Source organism: Neolamprologus brichardi, chromosome 16, assembly GCF_056152115.1.
Source record: "Neolamprologus brichardi isolate AB-2024 chromosome 16, ASM5615211v1, whole genome shotgun sequence".
NCBI classification, from domain to species: Eukaryota; Metazoa; Chordata; class Actinopteri; order Cichliformes; family Cichlidae; genus Neolamprologus; species Neolamprologus brichardi.
The window spans coordinates 24491621-24512303 of NC_142119.1; the positions used below are offsets into that span (position 1 = coordinate 24491621).

Genomic DNA, 20683 nt, shown 5'->3' on the forward strand with positions numbered 1-20683 from the left:
TCATGTTCTCATCACTTTGCCCCTCCGTGAAACGTTTTTTTTTTTCAGTAATTTTCAACAGAACAGTTCTTTTTTCGAGCAGTTTGGAAAACCAATGGCTTTTGGAAGGACATTGGAAACATTGTCCATGCTCTGTATTGTAATTAGTCAAATGAAAGTTTGTCTTACTGTTTTAGTTAAACTGTGGACAAGCTGGATTTCTTCTTCTGTTCTTTTCTTCTTCTTTTTTTTTTTAGCAGACACTTATTACTAGAGGGAGGAGATATTTATACAAAGCCAGTTTTCTGCAGCCATTTGTTCACATGTGGTGTGTATTGGTAGCTGTTTTGAAGATTATTGCACACCATCTCATCATCTCTCTAGTGCCCAATGTTTTCATTTCTTACCCCAGCAAAACCACAATGTCTTCCTGGGTTAAGAAGTAGAACTCACTGAGGTTGCGGCCTGCCATACCACGTTTATGTCAAAGTACAACTTGTCAACCCTCCTATGGTTTCTTCCTGAATGAACTATGTTCAGATGCCAGCCAGCTGTTAGTTGGGCGTAACTGACCACTCTTCACACATGGGAAACTCGAGAGTGTGATTCAGCCAGCCTTTCAGCTATTCCTACACTTAGACCACAGCACATGCTCACTGTGTTTACTGCCATTCTCCTGCTCATAGGCTGGAAAAAAGTTTATTCTTGTCTGTTAAGGCTTAGAGAAACACACTATATGGTCTGCATAAAATCTCCTTCACTTCTCTTATGCTACCAATACACAGTATCTACCTTTTGCCTTATTCCGCAGCTCCATTTGACTTAGAAGGCAATGTAAAAACAAGACAATAACTGAATAATAACCTCAGATTGGTATGCCTTATATAAGCTATGCATTTTCAGCTGTTTTTATATAGTGAGTGGAGAAATTTGTCCAACTGTGTCATTATGACAATGAATAAGACCGTTTGCATGATGCTAGCCAAGATTATCAAGATTAAAAAGGCATTCAGACAGAAGAAGTGACCAGTAGACTATCATGAGAATCCTAACTTCTGATATGACTTGTTAAAACAAGCATCCATTGCTCAAAGCATGTCCTTGATATACACCAAGTTACATGTTTGCGCCAATCAAGGTGGAACCTCCCTGCAAAAGAAAAAAAAAGTTAGTATGTCACCATGTGCATGTGCTTTTGTCTCCCCTTCTGGCAGTGAAGAAATTACAGAAACACTGTTGGTGCCTGCTTGTCATGTTAGTTATATTCCTTTTAAATTTGAATCCTTCTTCCATCAGAAACTTTTCCTGGATACTTGCTAGATTTCCCCCCCACAGTCCTAGTTAGTGTACCCTACCTTATCTCCATTGTTCCATTTCCACCACTTGTTGGTTGGCTCAGCGATGTCTAGGAAACAGTTTATTTAAAGGAAAACAGAAGTGTATGAAACATCTTTTTATGTTATATAAACACTGAACCTATGGCGCCTGATGCACCGCCTTTTGACACTTCTGACACCACCTGCCAAGCGAGAGAAAACATACCTCAAAGCCCATCGCACTACAGTTGGCATCACTTCAAGGAAACATAGCATTCAACCTGGAAAATGAGTTCCAGGTTTAAAACTCTAATATACTGTGAATTACCAGGATCCTTACCTTGCGCTGATGGGCTTCACCAGCATTGTTGGACTAAAATCGAACTTGAATGAAAATGAAATTTAGATGTGAAAGTTGCAAACTGTAGCTTTGACTTTATATTTACCAGATGATAAACATCCCTTAATATCCTTGTTCAAGTTCACATTTGGGCATTTTTTAATTTGACCACCAGTGACACATGCTATCTTTATTAAAAGATGTCTCATAATAACAATCCAGCGAGCAGCGAGAATCCTAGCCTATGCTAATCATGAGATGTTTACCTTTAGCTCTGTAGCAGAGCTGTTTAACACATTTGTTTGAGTTACTGCACTTTAAATGTAAGTGTTAGTCTTTCATTAAAAAGATTGATTGATTTCATAGCTCCAAATCTTGACTTCCTAGTTTCCATAACCCACCAGCTGAAAAAACACCCAAACCCTGGCTGCAAACTACTAATCTTCTTTTTGTTTTTTCTTTTACTTACTGTCACATCACCCTCAGATTTGCACTGCAGCAAGTGTGTGCATTGCTGTGCTGTTCTCTATATTAAGCATTAAAGTCTACACCTGAGAGATGTTTTAGTGTTACTTTTCTTTTTTACCCAAGGTGACCCGGGAAAAGCTTCAAGTATGTTAGAAAATCAATCTAGCTTTATATAAGGAATTAATACATGCACTTTGGCAGTCTCAAGCAATTTCATGCCTATAGGACTTAACAAACAATAATTTCAATGTGAAGCACTGAGTGAGGGGATAAAGATGGAAAGTCCTGGATTATAGGTAACTGCCATGCCATCATTACTCTTAGACACTCACCATTGTCTGTAGATTTTGAAGTACACTCGAGCTGCTTGTGCCATAGAAAATAAATCTCTGTGTGATCACAACATGAGGCTGCATTTTGTGAGTCCTGTTCAACAGCCAGTCGAATCCATTTACAACAGATCTATTATGGGATTATCTAACCTTGTAATTGACACAGGATTTTACATTCAAGAGCTCAAATATTCAGCCTGTTAGCACAACCTTTTCTGCCTCATGTGCAGATTAAAAAACAACAACTTCATTTTGCATAAATAACTGACATGTTTTAGGATCATGCTATTGAACTGCCAGACCCTACACAGCAGCACTTTTAGATGCCTTGACCTCACTGCTGTTTTTATTTTCAGTAAGTCAACCTTTTTCAACGTGCTGACAAAGAGTCAGGCTGCGGCTGAAAATTTCCCCTTCTGCACCATTGACCCAAATGAAAGCAGAGTGCCCATTCCAGATGAACGCTATGATTTCCTCTGCCAATTCCATAAACCTGCCAGGTATGAGGTCTCATCGTTCCCGTATTATTCACACTTCAGATCTGTAGTCTCTGACAGTCCCCTTGCTATAGGTATGAGAAAACATATACCAATGTTGTTGACATGTAGCTGTGAGCTTTTAGATTGCTTCTCTGCTTCTTTCAAAGAAGAGCCAAAGCACCTTTCATCACCTGGTTATCATACATACTCATGGAAACTGCTTAAGCAGGTTCAATTCAGATTTCCTGCACTATGTTGTATATTAGATATATCGTAGCCATATGCATAGATGACACTTTTTATTACTAATTATCCCTCTAACCACACAATTAAACCTCCCCACCTCTCACAAGGTCACGCAAATGATATTTTGCATGTTTCTTATTTAAAGAATATAATTTAAAAACAACCATAAGCATTTTGAATTGATTCTGAAAATTATTACCTGAGCATCTAAAAGCCTCATATATGTTATTCTTAAGTGCCATAGACCTGCAGTGTTGTTCAGATTATAACAAACACATCAGTAAGCCATTCTGCTGTCATAACCTTCCAATCAACCAAATACCATTTATTAATTATGTCTTATATTTGGTCTTGTCTTAGTACTACTTTAAGTGTCTATTGGCAGTGAACATTGGACTACCATACCTTTAATAAGCTGTCATTAATACGCGTGTGTGATCCTTAAAATGAATCTGTTGTCACTTTTATATTAATGTCATTTACAGTACAGTGCAAAGGTCTTGGGCCACCCCTCATTTCTTTATCTTTTGTTATAAAAATGAGAAATAGGTGCAAATGCAGCATATAAGATAAAAACAGAGTTTATGTTACTCTAATGAGCTTGAAAGTCAATATTTGGTATGGCCAGCTTTATTCTTCTGCACAGCTTTCTTGTAATTTCTTTAAGTACTGTTCCAGGCTTCTTGAAGATTCAAATCTCCTCTTTGGATATTGGCTGTGTTTTGTTGTGTTTTCACACACTGCTTCAATAATGTTGAGGTCCGTGGTCTGTGGAGGCCAATCTATGACGGTGTGTTTTTCTATCACAGAGCCTCCACCGTGTTTGGTACTGCTGAATATGTACCTCAACAATTTCTCCCTTTCTTATAAGTGGCTTCTTGATAGCCTTTCCTCTGAAACCATTTCTGATGAGGCTTCTTTGGATAGTAGATAGATTAATTAACAGGGTAAACATGGTATAGGTTAACTATACCATGTTTCCCCACTAATATCTCTTTAAGAACCACCTTATTAGTACAGAAAATAATATTTTATGCATGTAAAACTTTGTTCTCCTTGGAATAATTTTTAGAAATTGGAATAAATTGCTTAGTTTTGGAAGTTTTTGAGTAACAAAATGCCTAAAGATTCCATTTAAAACTGGTTATTTGCTGTTGTCTGTAATGAATGAGCACAACACTACTTCCTCCCTTGAGTCAGATGCTTTTTTATGTTTGAATGAATAATAGTGTCAGGTGGCTTTATAAACAAAAAAAAAAAAATCTTTTCTCTCAAAAGGGTCAGATATATAGTCTGGACTGAAAATGAGTGAAAAGCAGCCAAAAACCTTTAGAAAGTGAAGAACTATGACTCAAGTCAACTGTAACAAAAAATAGAAGAAAGTCTGACTCGTTTGAGGCAACACGTGAAAAATCAGGGGTGGCTCAAGACTTTAGCACAGCACTGTAAAAAATTAATAAAGTAAAATATAGAAAAATAGTTTACTCTTACTCTGAAATGTGGGTAGATCCTGCTTTTTAGTGACTTGTGACTTGAATAACTGAATAACTAATTGTCATTGTAACATTATTATAATCTGATACTTTGTCTGCCTCGTACTACACCATCAGCTTTCAAATTTCACAGCACTTTATATTATATTGTAGTAGAAAACAGCAACACATCAACCAGGACACCCACCCACGAGTTCACTGTGATCCCTTAACCTGAGTGTACTTCATATTGAATTGTATTGGACTGAAGCACAAAAATATGTTGTTTCCATTTTCATCTGAATTATCTGACTGTTTCCTTTTTTTTCTCCTTTATTTATTTTATTGCTTCTTTGGTTGCAGCAAAATCCCAGCTTTTCTTAATGTTGTTGACATTGCTGGTCTGGTGAAAGGTGCTCATGCTGGCCAAGGCCTGGGAAATGCCTTCCTGTCCCACATCAACGCCTGTGATGGCATCTTCCACATGACACGTGAGTATATATGTGCATATACATATAAATATATTTGGGATTTCGTCATTAGGAAATCATGAAATGCTTAATATATAATATTTCATAGTAGTGATAAAACAGTTGCACGGACAACATTTGATAATACCAGGACTCCAAAACCAGACATCTGAAAGCAGCAGCCGCAGTTTTAGTGGAGTTTTGCTAGCAGGGCATCTTGTGTGGTTGGTGCCAAGATGAACATACCAGTCAGAATTAATGAAGTCAGGCCAAACCTCACATTCCTACTGGGAGGCTCCCTCAATGAGAATCACTGTAGTGGGGAGTGCCTGGTTTCGACTTCAGACAATCAGTAGCATATTCTGAGGGCTGGAAACATCACAGGACTGTTGAGAAGGAGCGCTGCTTATTATTGTAACATGATCCCTAATGCCACTTTTGATTAGGTTTGGTTACAGAAGAGGTAAGTAAGTTATTAATAAATAAAATCTATGAAATTTTGTCCTTTCTTTGTTTGTTAAAAAAAAAAACCCAGTAAATCTATTCTAATCTATTGTCACCTATATCTAATGTTACTAATGATGTTGTTTATTTGCTATGATTCTAAATGCTGCCTGCTGCTACTGTGAAAGTGCAAATGTAATTATCTCATCAAATTATTCCCAGTCTGGCCCTCAGCGAGACAGCCTTCAAACCACTTTCTAAGTCTTCCCCTGCCTCCAGTTCTTCTGTGTCTCTGACATGGTCTTTGTCTTAGACAATTAAAGTGTTACACGCTAGAATAATTCAAATTACAGCAACTGAAATGAATGCAGAGGCCCCATTTAAAAATAGCTGAATTTGTTTGCTGATTGTATGCTGTTATTGACTTTCCCACTGTGTGAAAGGAGCTCTGATTAAAGTCGGCTGTGACAGGCACAGAGCAGACGGACAGAAAGGGTTAAGATTAAGGCCATTTTTCTTTATTGTTCCTAGTTGTCTCTGTGTATCACTGGCAAACATATTACTTCTGTTTCAGTGCAGTTTTCAAACAGCATTGCTGCATGGTGACTCTGTAGTATATGAGATGTGGAGCTAGCAGACCACCTGCTGTAACTTAGTAATGATTTACAAAATGGATGAGACGTGTCAGGTAAGGTTAACTTTTGTCAGCTCAGTTTTTATGGACTTTTTCTGGAATCACAGGCATATTATCCTTTTTTTTTTGCTCTTACAATAAATCTGTTGGTCTGCTACTGATGAACTCACCCTTTGGTTTCTTTTATATATATGTATTTCTTTTATATTTAGCAAATCAAATGAAAAAGACAGAGAATTAATTCTGCTCCCAAGGACTCTTTTGGATATTCCTCCATGCCACTTACTGCAGCTGCTGTAAGAGACACATCACTGAACCACACCATTGTAGTCATGGACATATTACTTTATTATGCAAAAAAATCCATACTAGTCTATTTACAAACAACCTTATGCACTGATATAAAGATAATATAGATGATAGATAATCACTTTTATCATCTTAGAAAGTAGTTCGTTCCACATGCGTGTATATTCAGTTTTGTTTACACCTCTTCACAAGTTTTTGGAGTTCTTACCACAACTTGCTGATTTTGGGCTGAATTTCTTTGAACTAACTGCAGTTTGTTCAGTACAGTGAATATTAAAACATTACTAACTCCCAAAATGAAAGTATCAGATGTACAAGGTATTGAAAAGAAAAGATACAGACAGCACTGAAAAGAGATACTGACAGAGACGACAGTAATCAACAGATGATAATGCAATCCAATCATCTGATATCGAGGCACTGATCACCACAAACAGAACTACAAGAAGCTTGAGGGTTCAGCTGCAGTCAGTGCTCTGCAGTGCCAACTGAGGCAAAGTGTAGATGAAGCAGTGGATGTTTTGGAGCCAATGCTGCAGGAGCTAAAAGATGGGGAAGGCTAAAATGGCTTGTGTATGTTATAGCTGCTACAGTTTCCCAATATAGCTGAGGGCTAGATTGTTGAACACTTTTCTTGGTGAAAACATAAACTGGCAGCAGAACTGAGGATGCAGCTAATGTTTACGGTGCAAGCTGCTGTGTGTTCATGAGCATGCTAAGTGGCCACAGGCAAATAAGCTAAAATAGGACTGTTTCATTTTTAATAAACAATATGGCATATCCTGGTAAAACTGTAGTACTTAGCAAATGTTACACAAACAAGTTTAAATAGTGCTTTTATTGGAGATTGTTTTCATGTCCGTTCAGGAGTCATTTATTTATTCATGTAGTGTTTAGCAGAGCTAAAGTGGTGTCACTCAATGCATAGCTGTGACTCATAGGTTAAATCAGACACTCTGCTATCTACACTCACTGACCGCTTTGTTCAAATGCTCGTTAATGGCAATATCTAATCATCCAATGACATGGCAGCAGTGTAATGCATTTAGGCATGTAGACATGTTCAAGATGACCCGCTGAAGTTCAAACTGAGCATCAGAATGGGAAAGAAAGCCGATTTAAGTGAATTTGGTTGTGGCATGGTTGTTGTTACATGGTGTCTGAGCATAGGGAGAAGAATCACAGCTCACAGTAATTTCTAATGTGAGCTTCAGTAGATTTTCTTAGTCTAAATGCTGCGATCAGCTGACTTGCTGCTCTTTGTGGATTTACACAACTGAGTTCAACAAGATGTCAGCAGCTTCACGAGCTATCCTGGCTGATTTCCATCTCACACACGGACACTGACACTATATATTTTTTATACTATCTTTATACTAGACAGTGCAAAGTTGGTATGAAGTTGGAATTCAGTGAATTAATCTGTAAAAGTGACATCATTTTAAATGCAGATTATTCTCTGCTACACTCTATGTAACCTAACTCTGACCATATGCACCAAAGCCACTGTTTGCCAGTCCAAAGTGGTTTGTTTTGCAGAAAAAAAGACATCACATACAGATCCAATATGTGATAACATTATGAGATTACATGTAAGCTTTAAATTTGCAGTTTATTAAGCATCACTGAGCAGTCCTTACCTTTTAATGTCTTCTTCCTTTCCTGTCATTTCTGACATCTTTCTTTATCTCTGAGTGAAGTTATCTCACATTCTTTGCTTTGGAGACCTGAAAGGACACTGGGTAAAAAATAAACACAGAAGCAACATGGGATTTTTTTTCTCCAGTGTCCTTTGTGGGTTTCCATACTTTTCACTTCCTGTGAAATATAGCAGTTGGGCCTTTAGCTATCAACACACTGTGCAACAAACTGCACTCAAACAGTTTGTGTGTTTGCTGATGTTTTTTGAGCTGATAGAAACATTGAACATTTGAAATTACCTCCCACTTAAAAAAGTCACTCCCTTCATGCTTCCTCCTTCCTGTATTAGTGATTAAGCCTGGTGGTGGTTTTATAGTATATGGGATATTTGGGCCCCTCAGTATCAACTGAGCATTGCTTAAATGTCACAGCCTACCTGAGTATTCCTGTCGATAATGTCCATCTTGTTATGACCACAGAGTACCCATTCACTGATCGCTGCCTCCAGCAGGATAGCGTGCAATGTCACAAAGCTCAGATCATTTCAAACTGGTTTCTTGAACATGAAAAGAAATTCACTGCAGTCAGATGACCTCCACAGACACCAGATCTCAATCCAATAAAGACCCTTTTAAGCACTTTGAGTGCTCAGGGAGAGTAGAAAAGCGCTATATAGGAATGAGTCCACTTACCTTTGGGATGTGGTAGAACAGGGGCCTCTCATTACGTATGTGCAGCCAACAAATCTGCAAAACTGTGTGATGCTGTCATGACAACATGGACTAAAATCTCTGACGAATGTTTCCAGCACCTTAATACATATATATATATATGACCTGGATGAGTGTGAACCTACACAAAGATATATCACTTTAAAAACAACAATAAAAAAACATATATTTTGCATCTTATTTTAAACAGCGTGACCAGATTGTTGTCATTTTTGTGAGCTGTATATTAGTAATACTTTCATGGGTTATATGTGGTTAAAACGACCCAAAGTTGGGCCAAATGTAAAAACTAGATCCTCACCCAAAACCAACTCTTTTGTTTCTAGTTGCACAAAGAAGACAAACATTCCTGACAATCGGAAATAGAAATCGAAAGCTTCTCTGTGTGTGTCTGTGTGTGTGTGTCTTCAACTATCTGTTCTGGCATACCATTGTTTCCCACTCTTGTGAAGTCCCTGGAAACAATGTGGTTTGTTTCACAAGTTAACCATTAAACATACCCGCTTTTGTTTTGTAATTATATCTATCTGGTGTTAAGCAGACTGCAATGCTGAAGCCACTGCTTTTATATAGCTTGATTATATGGTTGTGGGGAATCACACTTTTTTGTGCCTGGAGTGGTATGTTTTGGGGTTTTTTTGGAATTAGCACAAGAGTTTATATAGACACTATAGAGAGAGATTAATCAAGAAAAAAGGTCAGTGCAGTTGGATGATTGTTAGTGCAAACGGAGCACACAAACGACAGCCTGAACCTAATGAAACTTTAAATATCAGAACAATTTTCCTCCAACCTGTCTGGTCTTATTTTGCCGTATTTCCTTGTCTGTTAAGGGCTATAACTGTAACTTTTTCCAGGCGGTAATAAAAACGTATTTTCCTTTGATTTTGGGTCTGCACATTATGAATATTTTTCTTCCCCTAATACCTTTGAAAAGGCTGTTTAAACAGTGGATTTGCTTTCAACAATGCCTTCCAAAATCTATTAGAGCACACTGTGACATCCTGAAAGCCGATTCTGCTGAATGCACAGCGTTTCCTGGTCTCCCAACAATATACTTTGCAGTCTAACTGTTCCCAGCCCTTTTGCACTAACTGGAAAGTGTTTGGATCGTTACTGTCTGTGACAAGACACAAACATGTTCTACTTCATCTACTCCTCTGTTCCCCGCTATAACTCTGCCAGCCCACCTGGCCTTATTCCCAGATGTTTGGTTTCCAGCAATTAGATGTTTGAATGCTCACACAGTGCCCCACATCACTGCAGGAAACCTCTAGTTCACTTCTAATGAAGACTTATTTATGGTTGCACGGCACTCAGAAAGAATCTAGCCTAAAGATACCGTGTGCATTTAATCTTCAGGGACTTTCTTTGGTTGTGAGCAGCAGACTGGAAAGTAGCTGTTATTTTTGGCGACTTTTCTTTTACTGTGACAGCGATGCTTTCAGCACCCGAATTCCTGGTTAAGTTGAGGTTTTCCTACTGCCTGAAGGTTCAGTTTAAACATTTAGAAAAATAAAGTCGATCAATCAAATGAGATCTTAGTTATGATAGCAGTGTAGATGTTACATAGCTGTGGCCTTTGTGGAGCTGATGTTGTCTATTAATTTGTAAGTTGTCGTTTGATGCCATCCTAGTAGTAATTAGTTAGCAACTGCAGAGTGTTGTTGGCAAATCAAAACATACAATAACATCAGCGTGTATATTGAGAAGTTGTGAAGAACAATTTTAGCAGTTCTATTCATAGCTGTTTTTTTTTTTGTGGTGTTACAAAACTAAAAATGTATTCATTAAAAAATAAACATGAAGGTTTTGAAAAACATCTTCGAAGTATTGAAGAAAACTGGATAGCTCACAAAACATATGATAAAGAAAACCTTTTTTTTCCTATGGGCTTCCACAGGCATTTGAGTTTTTGACCTTAAAACATGAACATGAACATTACTGCCCTTCTCCAGTTAAGACTGCCAGCCATTTATAAGTCAGCACATATAAATGGGTTAAAAAAATATTATATGACACTTATATGAAAAAGGAAATTCTAAGGTTTGTGATGGTTAGAAAAATCTCGTTTACTGTTCAATTTCCTCCTTAACATTTGCTAAGGAGGAAATTGAACAGTAAGAAATGTTAAAGAGGAAAACTTACATTACAGATCAGTGTGCATCATGTAATGAATGAAGAAATTGCAGTTTGGCCATTATGCTAAAGGAACAGCGCTTCCTGGCTCTGATCTATCCTCTTCTGGGTGTTTTTCAAGCTCAAAGTTAGAACCAAAGTTAGGACTCCCCGGCCAAGAAATAATCCAGCACTAATGTCCCTGAATTTCATGTTTTTGATTGGATTAAAAACACAAGATGCCATGTTTTCATTTGTAGGATTTAGTTGAGCAGGTAAAGTAGATTTTGGTTCCGTATGGCAGAGTCAGGAAATGGCTTTTCCTTGCTCCCAGTCTATATGCTATGCTGCTTTATATTTACACAGTTGGTGCTGTTTGAGACATGTACAGATTAGCTTAGAGACCAATAACAGCTGAACTTCTTTAATTCTGAGGATAAGTCATGTACTTAGTTTGAAGTCTTAGACACCTGGAAAACATAATTTATACTGCTGTTGTATAATAATAATTACAAAGGCACTGGGTGGACTCCAAACTAGCTTGCATGAATGTAATAATTTTGTTAAGTCTATTAAAAATGTAATATACATGATGTAAGACTAAATTCCTTAAATTCTTTTGTTTTGTAGACTTTGAAGGTGCAGGTCAAATCATCGTTTATTGGACTATAATGTAAGGTGTAAGTATATTCATATATAGATGATATTGCAAGTTTGAATTTTAAGCAGGAGCACGTTGGATTATTCCAACCTATTGTAAGTGAAGGTAAAAGGTAAAGACAAATGAAGGGCAAGTTAGTTAAATGAATCAAGAATTCATCAAAAACTTTGGGAGAGCTTTTATCTATTTCAGCTGTGGGTGGTGGAGGTTCTGGGATTCAAATCAAAATACCTTAAAAGTGACAAGATCTACAAAAAGTTGATGATTTAAAGACATTCTTTGCCTTACCGGACTTCCACATGAGTCACCCTGATGAATACATGAAGGCAGGCGATGGCAGGTTAGTTAGTGAGACGTTTGTGTTTGTTTATTGCATCGTTCAGACGTCATCCCACACTTTGCTTAACGCTCGCAGTGAAAAAATCAAACCAATTGTTTAGCTACAGGCGCTACAAGCAAACTGAATCAGCTATTCAGACAGAGATGATTTATGGCTGACTTGCCTCCCCACAGACGCCAGTAATGGCTGTTCTCCAAGAATTCAGCCCTATCACTCACCAGCTCACAAATTTTTAAACTTGACTAACGTCCAATAGACGTCACCTGGCCCAGCGTGCTCACCGTGTATGATGTTGTCAGCCGCTCAGTTGCAAAATCTTCTGTTGAACTAAATTAACTTTCAAAAGCTTTGGTTGTTTTTCCAAAAACAAATTTAATTTTGTTAGCAGCCTTTTGTTAATAAAATAATGAAAAACACAGTGAAAACATGTACACATCGTGCAACATTACAGCACAAATACACTACGATAACTGTTGTGTTTTGAATGTCCTCATTAATGTGTTACATGTGGTCTCTTGTCCAAAAAATAACTAAAAGTACACAAACTAGGGTATGTAATTGAGTTTATTTAGCTAATAGTAAACATATGCAGTAAAACTACTTTGTTTTTAGAGTAATATCTTTTATTTTCTTTCATGTCAAGGTGTATTTTTCCCCCCTTATCGGAACAAGTAAAGCAACAATATGTGAGTCAGCTTTAATATTGAAAGCATTTGTGAATTAATACTTCCAGACTTGCCTTTCCCATGGAAAATTTTAAAAAAAACACATAAATTTATTATGAAACATTGAGTCCTGATTAACAATTAAACAGCAAGGGACTGTAGCTTTTAGCAAACATTACAAAAACATAAGCATATGGCATTTTGGTGGGAATTTTTAATTTATAGCAGTAGCATCATGAACATTTGGAACTCTGTTAACAGTGTGTGGGCCAACGTAGGTGAATGCAGAGGTAATAACAAGATACAAAGATAAACATGAAAAGAAAATACATATTTTTGTCTTTTTCAGTGATTTTTCCCCCCCCCCCCCCTTTTTCCTATAAGCTATGCTAAACAGTAAAATGAGCGTAATGAGTCCAGTCATGTTCTCACTAGCTTAGAAAATGTCAAATCATCAATGGCGCATATTATAAACAGACTAAGAGAATCTGGAGCAATCTCAGTGTGCTAACACTCAATATTAAAAAGCATTAAATTAGATAATATTCTTTATTGGAAATCATTGCACAGGCTCGAGAATGCTTGTGGAAATTACCATAAGTGAGCATAAGCTCCAGTGCAAGTGGAATTGGCAAACTGTCCTGTTGTCTGATAAATCACCTCCTTGCTAAAGAGGGAAGGAACATCAGATGGTATGGGTATGTTAGTGCACATGGGTAACATCTGTAGAGGCACCGTTAATGCTGAATGATAGATTGTTCAAATAGCAACATGGTAAATGGACTGATACTTATTCAGTGCTTTTATACTCTAATGGAGCCTTCAAAGTGCCCATTCACACCTCATACTCCAATAAGTGTAACTTGAGGCTTCGTATTTTGGATACTTCAATGTGCAGACTGAACAAGACGGGTATCGAACCACTGACCTCCTGATTAGTAGATGACCCGCTCTACACTTGTCATATGCGTTATTTATAAAATAACGCATATGACAAGTATTCCCAAACTGTTGAATAGCTTAAAAAATATCCAAACCAAGAAGGAAGGGTGAAAACACTATGCTGTTAAAACATGTAATAATAAATGTTATTAGTAGTAGTAGTAGCAGTAGTAGCAATATTTAACAAATAATAAAAAAAAAAAATACAATTTATATAATGCATTATATTATATTATTATAATATATAATATAAAAAACAAATCATTGTAAAACTTAGGGGACGTCTACAAAGAAACCATTGTTTTGTAGCTGAAAGTTGGTTGCTGAGGAAAATTTCAACCTCCAGTTGCCTAGGCAACTTTGTATTTACAATCTTGTCAAATGTTGATCCAGGGTATCCTTTACTATCACTGTCACTTTATTGGTTTCCCTCAGAGTTGACAAAAGTCTAACCGGGGACCTGGCCAAAAGTCAGTGACTTTCTGTGTTCTCTGGTCACCACATCGCTGAGAATTGATTCCAGTGTGGAGGCCCCTTCACGCCTGAATTATTTTTCTACAGTAAATTTATGTAGAGCCTATGACACAGCCTGTACAAGTGGTAGAAGCCTTTAACAGCATTTATACCTGTAAGGGCCTCCTTAGATTTCTAGGGAAGTGCACAACAGCTTGAGTTTGGGAGTAATGTTACACAGAAGTATACATTCCCTGTTAGTCATTGTAGATGATAAACAAAGCAATTTAAAGCAGAAAACTACACAGTAAAAACAAATCAGATGTAATTTTGGCACATTAAAACAAGTTGCGTATAGGATTAAAATCAAAGTCTACACAGTGTTGTATTCAGATTAAATAGTTTACAAGGAGAAAATGATCTACTTTCCATTCTTTTGCAATGATTCACCTTGTACGGCTGACTTGCTGGGTCCTGCCACCAGCCATTCTTTCTATTTATTGGTAAAACGTAATAATTGTTCATTTAAACTGGTGATAAAAAAAACAACTTTCCTGACATGTATGCGAATCTTTGCTTTTCTAAGCTGTTGTTTTAACCAATACTCAAACTTTAAAATCTCCACCATTTAGTTGCCGTGAGAGCGTCCTCCTTTTGTGTGTTTTCAGGCTGTGTCGAGGTGCTGTCACAGCATTTAAATGAGCATTTTGCTTCAGCGAGAATGAAGAGTTTTTGTCAGCCTCCACTCATCATGGATGATTAGAGAAAAATGTCTACCCATCTTGACTGGAGATCGCCACAGCTCCAGATAACATGCTCGGTGATTGAAGGTCGCAATATTTTGAATTCTAATGGGCCTGCAAGATGAATTGCCTGAAATAGACTGTAGAATCTTCCTGCTTCCTCCCCATGCCCCCCTTGCCTGTCCGCTGTGAAAAGAACCACTGGGAATGGCAAGGCCCGATGATCATAGAATTATTGGATGGTGATTCTAAACCCTTCAAAAGGGAGTTGCTATGGAGATCTCGTTCCAAACTGTGAAATGATTCACCTTTGAAAGGCTGGAGGGCCTGAAAGCTGAACACATCATTGTTCAGGTGGCGGTTGGTTAGGAAATTGCTGGTGTCTGTGCAATCAGCGGCACTATAGTAGTTAGGGATCTAAAAAGGTTTGTTCTCTGAATGATGTGGGACAACAGTGGTCTGCATATGACAGTTCCTTTCAATCAAGGTGCTCTCACGCTCAGCGGTTTAACAAAATGAATGAAATGACAGAGGTTAAGCTAATGATAAGTGAATTAATACCGTTGTTTCTGTCTGTAGTCAGTTCGGGAGAACAGACTACCCACAACATTCAGTTTTCAGCTGCACACGGATCAGACATGTCTGAACTTTTCCCTACACATATATACTTTTTCACTCGGTGATATGAAACCTGGTGGAAAGATGCACTTTTAAAACTCAGTTTACCATTAGATTTTTTAGCTCTCAGTAGATTACATAGGAACTGGAGGCACTCTGTGAGGTACAGATATTCATACTATTAAGCACTATGATCTATTTTAAGCTGGAATCATGTAGAAAACATGAGTATATCTCTGAAGGGCTACAACCCACTATTTTCAGGAATCAAACTGCTTTTTAGCAGCCAGTGTATATGTATTTGCCGTAATTGATATAGGCCGAGAAACAAGGCTGAATCTTCCACAAACTCTGTTACTGAAGCCATGTGCTACAGATATGACTGTCAGTTTCATGCATCTTAAAAAGAATGTCAAGAAGATATCTCCTGAATGAACATAAATACCCGTATGTGTATTGCCTGTGTTTTTATGTCGGGAAGACATCCATAATGTGCTTTTCCTGACAGACTCATAAAATAGCTTTTACTGCTCTGAATACCAGGAGAATTGCGGCACTGAGTTTGCATGAACATTTTAAGAGCAGCATGAGGAATGCAAGTTCTTCAGATGTGCTCTTACCTATCTTGCATGTGAAAACATGCACAGGAAGTTAGAAGTCAATGAATACTGTAATTTGACTGAATTATGTTGACCACATATCCTCCCAGGTAGCAACATCAGAGGAAGCAGCTCAATCAGTATTGATCTTGACTTGACTCAGATGACTTTCCCGTCTGTGTACCTGGCAGATAAGTATTGGTGTTGTGTTAAACTTGGTATTTGTGAATTTTGTTGATGTGAAGTTTTGAAGAAAAAAAAAGGTTTCTTCTGTTTTTGGTTTTTTTTTTTGGTTTTGTCTTCTTAAATACTTTTCATTTATAAATGTCACTTTGAGTTCTATCTTCTCAGGCTACACCTGCCTGCAGTGCTGCTGTAATTTTACAGAGCTTAGCCTGATCCCTAATCAAGCCATTGAACACTGCACAACCTCTAGAGACTAATCCTTTTGTTCTGTCAATAAAGGAGCACCTGTTAATGGTCTCTTCATAATGTACACCATTTAAAAAGAAGCAGTAAAACTGAACTGCGAGACAAACCTGACTCCTGAAAGTTGGCCTTTCCAACCTCTTCTTTCTTTTTTTGTGTGTTTTTACTGTCTTGCATGTGGTTTTGTGTGGCGCCACAGTTTCATAAGGGCTGTCTTCACTGAGCCCTGCCCCGACCCATTTTTTTAAAGGCTAATTGTGGAGATTGCCCCATCAGATTTCCCTCCTTTCTTTCACTTTGTGCATTTGTTGCCGGGCTCTAAGCCTTGAATGGGAAGGCAGTAGAGTAGATGCAAATGTTAAATTAGGCGAGATTAATTAAAGCAAATTATTTTAGAATATGCGGTAGTCAGCAGAGAGTGGCAGTTGATGACTAAATAGTGAGTGATCAGCTGCTCTCCTTCCTTGAAAGCTTGTTTGAATTTACTTTTTTATTAACATATATAACAATAGTTTAAACATTGTTAATTACTTAAGACATTAAAAAAATGGGCTTACTTTAGGCATATAGGAACATACATGCATTTTAATGCTTTAATTAAAACCTTCACCAGCCAAGACTGGATGTATCTTTGTAAACTTCTATGCTCTAATTAATATGTGCAAAATTAAGGAACAGTTTCCCTCTGCAACACAGTGCAAAACTGTACATCATGATTGTTTATAATGTATGTATATTCTTGCAGCTAACAAAATGATTACATTGCATTATTTTTTCTGAGTTCATGCAGACACAATAGCAAATTTTCATTCAATCAGTGCTGAACAGGGAGCTGGTAAATTGGAGCAGCAAAACAATAATTCCACTGATTAGCCCCTTTCTGTGTGGCGTAAGTGAACTGTTTATACTGTGGAGTACCTCTGCAAGAGGAGAGGAACCAAAACAGCCTGATTAGGCAAAGAGTAATTGAATAAGTTCATTTCACCATGAGGACAACGCACAGGATGACAGCTTGCACAAAAGTCTACAGCTTCTGTTGACTTGCATGGCTAATAAGATGTAGCTTTTTTGTTGTTGTTGTCTATCATTTTCTTGTAGAGCTTGATTGCAAAAGTTTGCTTTTATGGAAAACCAAGGATTTATGGCTCCTTAACACAGTGAAAGATATAATATTCATGGTGTACAGAGGTTTTGGTAAAAGTCAGCATAAAATGTGAAATAGCTCATTGCTGGTATCAGAGGAACTGGTTCTTATTTGTCAAGTTTATAAAGCAGCATTGTGAGGCTGTACTCTGACATAATGTTGCTCTAAGCTAACAGTCGTAACAGTTGTAATGCTAGTTTGAATGCTTTACAGGTATGATGTTTTCAGTGTAGCCTTCTAGTTGTAACAATGTAACCTGTGGGGCAGGAGAGAAGCTCAATTGCCAACTTTCATTTGCTCTCCAAAAAGGTCATTGGAGCATGCAACCTAGCATAAAACCTTCCAATACAAATACTTAATATGCATATAACTTAATTTTCCTCATCATGTTTTACTACGTTTTTCAGAATCGGAATATTTCATCAAAAATAAAATCAATGTAGAACATTTACTTTAAAAAAAAAAACCTACTGAGCACCATTTTAGCTACTTTTCTATTATTACCTACTCAGATCGACTCGGCACAGTTCGCCAGAGTTTTCAGGTTTTCCATTAGGTAATAGTCACGTACTTTCTGGTACCTGCTCGACCGGGATCCCAAGTGATCCAAGCAGGTGTTAAAATGTGACATGGTCAGACTGCGTGCCACCGATTGGCTAGTCAGTAGCGTCACTCGATGACTCATGAGAGCGTCTCGTTCACAAAAATCAAAACCGACATTTTTGAAACTGGGCAACAAGAGAAATGGCTACAAATAATAAAACCGTGGTCCTGAGTCTGACAAAAGGCTACAGAGCAGCACAGATATATTCTCAACCACTGTTAAAGCGTTCATGTCGCATATTAATTACATTAATATCCGAGTCGATCCGTGGCGAGTCCAAGTAGGTGGGGGTTTTCAAGATGACGTTTGGCCCTATTACCTATAATGACTTATAACATAAAAAGCGGCCGCACAAGAGTTTTAACTCTTAATTGTTTATTAAATATTAGAAAAAAATATTTAGACTGTTGGTGCCACTCCATGCCCTTCCTCTGGACACGCCCATGCGTGGGTGGCAATAACAGATATAATGCATCTATTTACTTGGTGTACTTAACAAAGACATCAATTTGTTTTCATTTTAAAGTTCAAACTAAACAAACTTCTCTTTAGGAGCCTCTCAAGTGATCTACATGCGTCACATATGGTGATGTTTCATTGTAAAGATAGACCTGAAACTCAGGTATGCTGTTGCTCATCACGCCAGTGGTGCATAGCTATGAATCATCCATATTTCCCATATATGTGACTGTTAGAACTTGTTGAGATTTTATCTCAAAGGGCCCTTCCTGTCGACAGTTCTCCACACATTCAGGTGTCAAAATATGAATATTGATTGTTGATAACGTTTGGTAAATATACACATTCCAAACATCACTCACCTGACAGCCACTTCCTTGTTGAATGAGATCCGATTCCTATTATGCTTCAGTGAAACTTCACGAGTTGCTGTTGTTGACTGATATATGACAATGTGTGCAGCTATATTTCAAATCTAACTATACACTCAAAAAAATAATTCATTGGATGAACGTAATTTTATCTTGCCACTTATATTCCATCTAAACAAATCATGTTATATTAATCCATCTTGATTGTGTTGTGTCAACACGATATATGTGTGTAGGTTTAACATAATATTAACATTAACATTTAATTAATTTGACTTTTGTTCAATCAACAGGTTCGCACCACATTAGTCTAATTAAATTTATTTAAATCCATCTTATATTGTTTAAACACTTTGGCACATCAAAAATCAGTCCTGTTACATGAACTAGTAAAATATTTGTTTGTTACACCAAGGATAATCTTGTTGAATGAATGAAATGTAATTTATGTCTGTAGTACATGTTGTATTCATATTAAGTAATGTTCAACAAAAAAAATCAATGGATTTACAGCAACTTCCAATCCACCCATCTTCTTATCTTTATCTGGGCTGCGGAAATGATAGGGCAAGAGAGACAGGGTACATCCTGGACAGGTCGCCAGTCTATCATACAGAGACAAACAATCATTTGCACTTTAACACCTTTGGGTAATTTAGAATAACCAGCTATCCTTACAACTGCATGACTTTTAACTGTGGAGGAACGCAGAGAGAGGTACGCAGAGAGAACCCACTGCAAACTTCGCCACATTGTGGATTTGAACCCAGGATCTTCTTGCTCTGAGGCAACAGCACGAACCACCATGGCATTAATCTGTCAATACAGACGTAACAAAAGTAGGAAAGCTATGCTTGATGATGCTTTATGTTGTTGTCCTTGACAAGTTAAACCATAAGAAATAGTAACAGCATACACGTGGTGCGGTTGTCTGCCTCTTGTAACCCCACTGATTTTCCTGTGGTTTGACATCTAATGTGATCTTGTGAATTTTGTGAGTCGACTCACAAAAATGAAATTGGGTGGTTGTTACATGCATAAGATCCAAACTTGTAATTTGAACTAAATAATTCCATGTTTCTATGGTGAACGTAACTAAATCATGTAGCATCTGCATGAAATTCAGCAACTTAATTTGTTCTTGTTGAGATGACATGATACAATCCAGTAAGAGTGGCTGGATCCAGGCAACTAACCGCTCTTACTAGATTGTATGATGTCATCTCAACAAGAACAAATTAAGTTGCTGAATTTCATGCAGATGCTACATGATTTAGTTATGTTCACCATAGAAACATGGAATTATTTAGTTCAAATTACAAGTTTGGATCTTATGCATGTAACAACCACCCAATTTCATTTTTTTGAGTGTACAGTGTTTACAAAAATGTCTCATAAAGACGCTCTATCCGTTTGGGTACAATTATTCAAGTAGCCTACAATTTTGAAGCACTTTTCATGTAAGGCTGGCTGTAAAAATACTGAACATATTCATATTATGTAATAACTGATAATTGATTTATTGTTGAATAAAGCAAATATAGATGGCTTGGAGTGAAAAGGAAAACAAAAGAAAGTTGTTTGTGCATGTTGTGGATATTTGACATGGTTTCCATTGTTTGTGTTCAGCACAGCTATAAAGAATTCCAGTAATTATCAGTGAATGGTTGTTAAGG

At 37.4% G+C, this 20683-nt stretch overlaps 1 protein-coding gene across 2 annotated transcripts in view; it reads left to right on the plus strand.

Moving 5' to 3' along the window:
* The window catches only part of LOC102797146 (obg-like ATPase 1), a 44750-nt gene that overhangs the window by 1438 nt on the left and 22629 nt on the right, over positions 1–20683 (plus strand). For both annotated transcript variants that reach the window (XM_006788465.3, XM_087829549.1), the window contains exons 3-4: positions 2792–2935; positions 4996–5123. In XM_006788465.3, coding sequence (XP_006788528.1) covers positions 2792–2935; positions 4996–5123 — 272 coding nt within the window. The remainder of the gene's footprint in view (positions 1–2791; positions 2936–4995; positions 5124–20683) is intronic.